Here is a 9766-nt window from a genome sequence, read left to right as displayed (position 1 = left end):
CGGCGGTGCCCCAGCCTCCTCCGCCCCGCGCTCCGCCCCCGCCCCCGCCCGCCTAACCCAGCCCTACCCCAAAGCCCTTTGGTTCGCATTCTCGTGTTCCCGCGGCTGAGACAGAGCTTCCCTGAAGCTGCGGCTCTGGGAGGGACTTTGGGACAGGGGTAGGGGACCGATGACACAGTCGACAGCCCCCTTGAGTGGCTACTGTGCCGCGCAGGAGAGATGCTACTCCAGATACTGAGGCTGGTAGGTCCGGAGCAGGGTCTGTTTCCAACGGCCTCGCATCCATCCACACCGTGCACAACTCTGCTGCGGGCCGTGATTCACTGAAACCTGGAGAGGGACCTAGCAAGACTCCCTCCGGTAATAGATCCTTGAAAAGGTCACGTTCATTTCTGGAGCTCTGTCTCCTTATCTGTGAAATGGGAAGAGCTTGTGTGCCCAGACAGTCCGAAGGCCAGCTTTCCCCACTGGTTGCAGGGGAAATCCACACATCTCCACACATCAGACATCCACACACAATGTGCACATGCGCGCGTGTACCCGAGGACAGGGGAACAAACAGGTCAGGGGGCCCGGCATCATCCCAATGGTGGCTTCCCATGAGTCCCTTATATTGCTGCCTTCCTGAGATCTTGTGGCTCCCTGACATTGCGGGGGTCGCTTCAGTGCCACTCTGTGCCTCTGCTTTCATATTCATAAAACAAGGATAGTCACACTACCCACCTGGTAGGGCTACTCTGAGAATTAAACGAGAAAGATATGTAAAGCATTAAGCATGTTGCCAGTACACTTAGTAGGCACCTAACATGTGTTAGTTTCCTCCACGTCAGCCTGGTCAGAATGGGGGATGGGCAGGTGAGGCCCCAGGAGGAGCCCCACATTAACACTCTCCTCACAGGCTATCTCCACATTCCCACTTGTAAAATAGGTTTGCAGTCAGTGGCCTCTTCCTCCTGCTTGTCCCAGCTCAGCCATGCTGAGATCCCTCCCTCCATCTCTCTCCCTCCCCCAGTCACCCTCTCTTCCCAAACGGGATTCCAGAAAGCCACTTCAGCATCCCTTCTTGGGGTGAGAAGGAATCCCCGCTCTTCCTGCAGCTATTCCTGCTGGTCCATCTCTTTCCTGCCCTCACCTCTCCAATCCTGTCCCTGTCTGCAGGGTCTGCCCAGGTTCACTCTGGCGATCTATTCCCTGGCACTTGCTCTGAGCAGCAGGCGAGGGCAGATGCCAGCAAGATAGAATAGTAGCCAGCCACGGCCTTTCTCTCTGGGCAGGCAGGAAGTCATCAGAAGGAAGGGTTCTGGCCATGGGCTATCAGAACAGAGATCTGAGCTGGCATGGGGTGGGGCATGGGAGCAGAGGGGGATGAGGCTTCCCCTTCCCAGGCAATGGGACAGGCGCATCTCCCCTCCAATGGACAAGTTTTCCCAGCCCTTTGTCTGCCCACTCCCCTCCACTCACTTGGTCACACCTCCCACCTCCACTGCTGAGCCAAAGACTTTACAGAGGTTTCATGCTCTTGTCACGGTATGCTTTGAGTTATATTTAGTTGTGAAGAATCTGTCTTCCCTGCTAGTCTGAGAGGTTCCCAAGGGCAGGGATCGAATGAGTCACCTCCATTCCCACTCCATGCCTTGGGCAGTGCCTTTTGTATACTATGTGACTTCAGCAAGCCCCTAGATGTCTCCGGGACTCAGTTTCTTGAGAAACTTGGACAAGATGCCATCTAAAGTCTCTCCCTGCCCTGGTGATCTAGGCTTCTATGGCCTAAGCATCTAGGAATCGTCTTCCAACCCGTCTCCTAACCCCAGTCTTGGTTTTACCAGTACCTCCTGCCCCTCCCTGTGTTTTCACCTTGGTCTACCCATCAGCCTCCCCTGCTTCTCTCTCTCTTCTCCTGTTCCTTCTCTAAGGCACCAGAGAAACCATGAGGCTGGCTTGGAGCTTAGGAAAACTTGGGGACTTTCCTTCAAGGGCATTCAGGAAGCGAGCTCCCCACGCAGTCCTCCTTCCTGAAATGGGGAGCCCAGGACCAGCCCAGGCTCCCACTCAAGACACTAGCCCCAGAACTGGCCTGGTTATCCACTGGTTGGAGCTCTTGTTTGGGGCCAGGCCCTTGGGTTCTGTCTTCAGCATCGAGGCTGCAGCACCATTGCCTTTGGCCCCAGCCTTCTCATGCTGCCCTTGGAGGGCCCTTCTCAAGCCGGTGGCATCAGGTGGGAGCCTTCGAGATAATGGTGGGAGCCCTTGGCAATCCTCACCTTCTTCCATCTCTCTTGAGACATTCCTGGCCCCTCTTGGAATGCGCCCCCTTCCACATAGCCCTTGAATAATAATCACAATATTCCTAGGACATTATGGTTTTGGTTGTTCTCACCAGAGCAAGAAAACTGAGGCCTTGAGATGTCTTGTTGTGGCAGAGGCAGGACGAGCTCCACATCGTCTGAATGCCAGCTGTTTCCATGCAAGCTCCTTGGCAGGATGCATATCCTACATCCTTAGCTGTTGCACCTGTGCTGCCGGCCTACCTTCACCATTTCTTGGGCTACTCTCCCCCTATGCCTCACTTCCTTTTCTGTACCTGGCACTCTCTTCATCCTTGAAGATTTCGCTCAACCCTTCCCATCCACCCTGCCCACTATGCCTTCTTTAAACCTCCCTGACCCAAATCCTGGGCTAGGGACCATTACTCTGCATAGCTCTCCCTCCCTGTGTTGTACTCACCGATTGTCTTGCTTACCTCCCCCAGAAGAAGGTAGACAGCTTAACAAGAGGGACAAAATCTCATTTATTGCTGTATCCTTAGCATTCATGACAGTGCCCGGCAAAGTCAGTCCTCAGGAAATGTTTGTTGACTCACTAAACAAATATCTCATGTCCTAAGGAGAGGTCATAGGTAGTGAGGCCTCTGTGGCATTAGGCACAATCCCAGCAGTGGGCACGGTCCACTCTGCTTTTGACTTTTCAGAACCAAGATGTTTCCAACTGGAGGCTCCTGAGATGAGCAATAAAGATCTGCGAGTTGGGCTGCAGAAGAGGGAGGGACTGGACCTCCCCCAGCTTGAGTGGCCCCAGCCCCGGGCTCCCTCCCCAAATGACTACAGCTCCAGGCAGGATGAACAGAATATGTGCTGCGCCTCCCCTACCAGTGAATATCCCAGGGGAACTCAGCATCAGGGATTTCCTGGCAGGGAGATGGAAAGATAAGATAATTGCAAGGTACAGCTCCGAGCAGGAATGACAGCAGAGAGGAGAAAGAGCAAGGTAGGGAACGGGGAAACCCAGGGACAGGAAATGCTGCAAACAAGGAGAGTAGGTGGGAACTGACAAGACAGGGGGAAGGTGTGGCAGGTTGCTAGCTCTCCCTTCTGCTCACGGCCTGATTCCTTTTTAGCCCCTTTTGGCTCCTGGAAGGCCAGAAGCACCCCAAACCAGCCTCCAGCTCCCAAACTCCAGCCTCTTCCTTTTCTCCTGTTTCCTCCAGACCCCGGCCTGCTTGGGGCCCCACTGGCCCCACTCATGGCCTCAGCAAGGCTGCCCTCTTGGCCTCCAACCTGCACTTGATCTAATTTGGCATGCATGTGGACATTGGCTGCTGTGCCCGATTCAGAAATTTTTAAGACAAGAAGAATTAATTAGCTCCATGGGCAACAGTCAGGAGTTCTCATACCTGGACCAGGGCTAAGACACACAGAGTTCCAGAGTTACCTGGCAGAATTCTGCCTGAGCATTTGCTGGAGCTGCTACCTCCTTGACCTGCCTTGCTGTATTCCCAGAGCAGGGCGCCAACCCACAACTTGCTTTGGGGAGGGAGGCGGCTATGTAGAACACCTATCCATAGAAGGGATCTATCAGTGCTGTTGTCCTCTCCCTGGCTTGGTCCCTCTGCAGAGGGTCACTGAGGTGGCGACAGGTGAAGGTGCCCTGTGCTGCCACCTGGTGTCTGATGCCCTCACGGCACTACTGGCAATGGCCTCAAAAGTTAGGCTAATTAGCTGGCCCAAGAGAAAGGCAATGGACGCCAGGCTGTGATGGGTGGAGACAAGGGGTGATGAGGGAGGCAAAGGCTGTTTGGAAAGTGGGAGAGGTCTGGGTGGGGCACAGGGAAAAGACAGAAGGAGACAAAGGGGTGGGAGGAGGAGGAAAGCGGGTGCTCTGGTGTTAAAGGGCAGCATTATGTTACGGAAGGGTGGTTCCTAGGAAACTGAATAATGCAGAGTCAGCCTGAGCCAGCCCTTGGACAAGCACCTGGAGCTGAGGGACACCTCTTGTGGTTGAACTCTCTCCCCATGCAAGATGGAGAGTGGTGGGCTTCTCAAAGCCTCTGAGTACACCAAGCCGGGAGCTCGTGTGTACATTTCTGTGAACACAAATGTGGCTGCGTTAGAAAAGGCCACCCTGGCATGTCATTTTGTGAGCAGGATTCCTTGCACCATGCCCATTCCCACCACAGTGAGAAGAGGCTAGGGTAGTGTCAAACCAAAGAGCTGCAGGTTGACCAGACCTAGGATCAAATCCCAACCCTGCCATTTCCTGTCTGTGTGACCTTGGGCAAGTCACTTAATCTCTCTGAATCCATAGCCTCGTGGAAAAATAAGGGCAATGGTGATATAGAGAAGAGGCATGAGAACTACACACATTTTGACAGGTTGTATTGAGAGCCTGCAATGTGCTGCCAGGCCACTGGGAAACCTACAAAACAAGGAAAATTCCTGCTGGGATAACTAACAAACTACCCTCAGCATGAAAGGAAAACAGGAAAATAAAATCTTTAAGTAGTACCCTATACAAAGTAAACCGTTCATTCCCTACAGCCAGACCACAGGGAACCTACAAAACAAAGGCTGAGATTACTACCACGCCTTTCACGCTGCATACCCATACCATCAAAGGAAAATAGAGAAACAAAGTCTTTAAACCAAAATTCAAAGAAACTAAGAATGACATGTAAACTGAATTCCTGGAACACTTGTGGTCACTCTCTTGTTCCCTGTCTTTGAGAGAAGACCACATCTCTGTTTGTGGAGCATTATTCTTTCTCTAATAAACTTTCCTTTTGTCTCTAACTCTGGTGTGTGCTTGAATTCTTTCCTGCACGCGGTCAAGGACCCTCTTTCTCAGTATAGGACTCGGCGGATTCGCTCCATCCTGCATCAATGGTACGTCCCTTGCTAGGGTGTTTTGAGGAGTAAGAGATTGCAGAGGAGCCTCAGATTTGTTTTTAGCACCAGCTTAGCTCACTCCTCTTCCCAGTTCCCCCACCCCCAGACAGACCTTTTCCTGGAGTCTTGGGGTAGAGGAATCAGAAGCAGCCAAGCTCAAGGAGGTGTGGGCTGCAGCTCTGGACACAATTTCCTTTGAACTCCCAAGGAGAAGGCTGAGAATATTAGTGCCAGGGAAATGTTCATACCTCCGAAAGTCCCCACATCTTTGAAGCTCCTGGCCAGTTCCAACTTGGTCCCTGGAGGCCCTAATCCAAGCAAGACCTGCTGCCCCCACAAGCCCCTCCCCACCCCAGCCTCAGACCTTTCTAATCTCCACCCCCATGGATCTGGGAGCAGAATCAAATAACCATCCAGACAAACATCATGTGGTTAGCATCATTGTTATTATTACTACTGTTAATAAGTTTCAGCAGCAGTCATTATTTCCATTTCAAAAACCCTTTTAATGGGACAGTTTCCATCACTGATAAAGATTTTACATTGTTGTGGGAGATGTGACAATTTCCTACCCCCAGATATCCATTTTGACTCCAGAAGGTCCTAGGCTGGGGGAGGGGAGCTACGATAAAGGGGAAGGGGTGGCAGCCTACTTCTCTGACCTTATCTTGACCCAGAATCTTCCAGCCATTAGGAAAAAAGGCCTCGCACCCGCTCCCCAAATCTCCACTCTCACTTGGGAATAGACAGCTATAGAATTTTACAAAAATAAAAAGCTTAATATGCAGGCCTGGTGACAACTCTAGGAATTTTGTGCACAATTTTGCTTTATAAAAAAAAGGCAGCTCCTGCAAGCAGCCCTCTCTCTCCACCCAGGGAGGACAGAGGGAAAAAATTTTGACATTATTGCACACCCCAAGAGGATCAAAGCAGGTGTTTGCTTCAAGGATTGGTATCATTTCTGTCCAAAAGAGCAATTAGAAAAGGTTTCACCAGCTTAGGAAACACGAGTTTGGAAAAAGCCTCCAGGTCCATTGCCCAGCAGTCTGGCACTCCACCGCTCACCAGCCCCCAGCTCCCGGCTTCAGACTCGGGCTGTGAGTGAGGGATGCCATCTGCTGTTGAGGTTTCAATAATCCTGGGGCTTGAAGGTGCTGGACGTGTTCAAGGGAGTGGGGCTGGGGTGGATGCTGGGGGCGGCTGGCAGGTGACAGCCTGGTTGAGCCTGCAGTTTGCGCCTGCGGTTCCGCCTCTTGGCACCAGGGTTTCAGTCAAGAGAATGTTGACTGTGGTAGCACCAGAAAGAAGGTTCTGGGCCACACCGCAAGCCCCTCCCTCCTCCTCTCGCTCCCGCCCCTCCCTCCTGTGCTAGCTCCCACCGGGCGGGCAGCAGCAGGCCGTGTAAACACCTTGATAGTGCTCATTCATCACCCCTCAGGGAGCCATCTCCCCACTCGGTAGCTTGGCTCTAGACCCTGATAACTCCACTGGGAGGCCACCTCTGGACGCCTGGCTCTGGCCCCTTCAATCTGGGGGCAGGGCGGGGGAGGGAAGGGGAAGGGGAGGAAAGAAAGCAGTCCACTCTGTTTGTACAGTTTAATCCCATTGCCAGCCCCAGTGGTCAGTGCCCGCAGTGGCGATCAGCGGACCTCCACCCCAAAGCTGGGGGGCTGAAGCCCAGACCGCTCAGGTCACCTGGGCTGAAGCTTGGGAAAGGAAAACTCAGAAGTGCCGGCCCCCTCCCCCACCAATTCACAGATCAGATCTCAGCAGCTGAGGCCGCTTCCCCCAGCCTCAGTCAGCCCCATTAACCAAAACAGCTTCATTATGCCAATTTCCAGCTTTCAATGTGCGGCTGATAGCTGTCAGCAGAAATAAGAGTTAATCTGGAATTACATTCACAGAGCTGCCTGGCTCGGAGTAAGCGATAAAGCTTTGATAGAAGCAAGAGTAGATCCTGCCTGCCCAGCCTTCTGCCACACGGTCTTCCCCAACCCTCCTCCCTCACTCCTGGGAGGTGAGGCCGAAAGGTTGCAGCCCTTCAGGGAGAGGCATTCGGGTTTTCTCTCTCCCTCAGACACACGCGCATGTGTGCGCGCACACACACACACACACACACACGCACACACATTCGCACGCTCACATGCGCAGAGGCCGCTCTGACCCCTTCTCTCCCCAACACCCACTCATCTCCCGGAATCCTTCTCCGATGCCACCTGGAAATGCCTACCTGTCCCTTTTGCTTTTACTCTGGACCGTGATTACCTTTTTATTTTGGAAAATTACTTTATTATATAGATATAGATAGATATGTATGTATGTATATATAAAAAGGTTCCATTTCATTTGTAAAATCTTATTTTTTCTCTTTTTTCTTTTTTTTCTTTTTTTCCTACAGAAAATGATGACGAGGTTCAAGGAGAAAATAAGTTACATTACAGTTTCCAAAATGGTTCTCGCTCTCCGCCGAAGGTGGGCCACCGTCAGGGCTGTAATGCACTCGCGGTCCCAGCTTGTGCTTTGCAAGAAGAGGGAATATAACTAGACTGGTTATTTTAGGTTAAAATAGCCAAGAGACAGACGCCTTCGCCTCAAAAATATTCTGAGACACATAACAGTAGAAGGAAACAAGTCTCTTCAGTCACAAAATGTCGTACATCCCACATATACTAGATTCAATTAATTTAATAAAATAGAATATACATAGAGATTCTGCACAAACGTATTGCTTTCTCCCAACAGCTCCTGGTGTCGGGAACCTCAGCTACACTGGATCTGTCTCTTTCTGCCTGGAGCCAGGGTGGTCAGGGCTGCCGCTTCCAACTTTCCGGAAATCAATCCTGCTCGCCAGTGCCCAGTGCCACTGAGGCAGGGAGGAACCCCTCCTTGGTGTCCACGTGGAACTTTTTTCAGGAATATAGCCCAGGAGGAGGAGCTAGGATTTGGCACCCAGTGGAGAAAGGTGAGCGGGAGGGCGGGGCAGGACTCAGGGGTCCAGGTCTGCTGGGTCAGAGGATAAACCAGAGACACTCAGCATATCTTTCTTTTGTGGGGGCGAGGCAGCCATGCTGTCAGGGGGGCCGGAGGCCGAGAGATCCTTGGAGTCGCTGGACGGAGCCCTCCGTCGGAGGCAGACGCCAGGGCTGGGTGGGGGCCGAGCACCCTGGCTCTCTGGGGGGTCTATAGAGATACTGGGCGGACTGAGTTTTTTCTTGGGCCGGCTTCCTGGTCCCCCGAGAGGCTGTCCCCCAAGGCCAGAGGGGCCGGGGCCCAGGTGGGCCTGGGAGCCGCTGTCCAGGCAGCTGACAGCGATGGAGTGCCTCCTCTGTTCCTCCAGCCAGGACGCAGGCCGGCGCCGGCAGCTCTGGGCCTCCACACTGTAGCACTTCTTCAGGTCCCGCGGGGATGGGGGCTCCTCCTGGCTCCCAACCGGCAGGAGGTCTCCTGAAATCCAGCTCAGCTCCGTGTCCAGCTCTAAGCTGCTTCTGGTCTCTGGTGGGCCTTCGCCCCAGTTGGGTTCTGGGCCTGGGCAGGGGGCTGGCAGGGGTGTGTGCTTCGAGATCTTGCTCTGGCTGCGGGAATGCTGCTGCACCTGGGTGCTCAAGCGGCCCCAGAATGAGGAGGTCCGGGCCAGAGGTGGGGAGGGACCACTCACCTCTGACAGCAGGTCCTCCCTGCTGCCCAGGCCCTGAACATCCAGAGAATCAGTCCTTATTGCTGCCTGTATGGGGTGAGGGGAGAGCTCAGCCTGGGGGCTTCTTCTCCCCCATGAACTGTCCCATCATTCAAGCCAGATACTCCTTCCACCCCCTCCAGGGAACTGCAGGACCACCCTAAGCAGGGGTACCAGAGTTTTCTCTTGTTGGGAGATGGGGGCCATATGCAGTCTGCCCTCTGTTGACCTCCATGCCCTCCCTTCCCCATCTCTCCCCTCCACTCCCATCCCCTCCCCTCTCCCAAGGCGGCAACTCCTAGCCCCTGGGACACAAGAAAGCACTGGGCCAGCTCTCCTCCCTAGCTGGCTCCTTCAGGCCTCACAGCCTTTGCAAAGGCTATTTCTTTGGACTTAAATACCCTTCCCGAAGCACCACGCAATTCTATGGGCTCAGGTCCTCTGTGACGTAGTGCCTGACAATCTCTAGCCTCAAGGGAAATGGACCCCTTCCGCTTTGCTCCCTGCTGCACCAGGCACGTGAGCGTGCCAGCAGTTGCAACCTGTCACTGCAACAATGTGATGGGGTGTATGTTTCCACTATTAGACCATGAGCTCCAGAGAGCAGGGACTGTCTCATTTGTCTGTGTCCCTGGGGCCTGGCCCACAGAGGCTGCTCAGTGAATATCCGCAGAACTGATGAGGACTGTGCCTGCTCCCCTAGATGGGTGGGATTGAGCAGAGTCTCCTGTGGCCATGCTCACAGGTAAGCGCACACAGAGCATGGACTTGTCACTGGGGGCAGACAAGCCTCGCCTGCCTCCATGAGCCACTGCTCTGTGCCCCTGGAGTGTGGGCTCTGGGCCTGGCCAAAGATGGAGACACCTAAAATGTGCCTTATACCTTTTAGCTAAGTCTAGAAGTACAGAGCATAAGGAGGTCGCTCTGGGCC

General features: G+C 53.5%; 1 protein-coding gene across 13 annotated transcripts in view; it reads right to left on the bottom strand.

Moving 5' to 3' along the window:
- Positions 1–7483: 7483 nt before the first annotated feature.
- The window catches only part of LOC120588958 (voltage-dependent T-type calcium channel subunit alpha-1G), a 62125-nt gene continuing 59842 nt past the window's right edge, over positions 7484–9766 (bottom strand). For 12 of the 13 annotated variants that reach the window (XM_039846317.1, XM_039846322.1, XM_039846321.1 and 9 more), the window contains one exon: positions 7484–8883. In XM_039846317.1, the coding sequence (XP_039702251.1) occupies positions 8149–8883 (735 nt within the window). In that variant the 3' untranslated portion in view covers positions 7484–8148. The remainder of the gene's footprint in view (positions 8884–9766) is intronic. The other variant, XM_039846328.1, reaches the window with a different exon arrangement.

The sequence above is a fragment of the Pteropus medius genome, unplaced genomic scaffold (assembly GCF_902729225.1).
Source record: "Pteropus medius unplaced genomic scaffold, Ma_sr-lr_union100, whole genome shotgun sequence".
Lineage (NCBI taxonomy): Eukaryota > Metazoa > Chordata > Mammalia > Chiroptera > Pteropodidae > Pteropus > Pteropus medius.
Note: the sequence above shows the minus strand (reverse complement) of the source record. Positions and strands in the feature narration are given on the sequence as shown.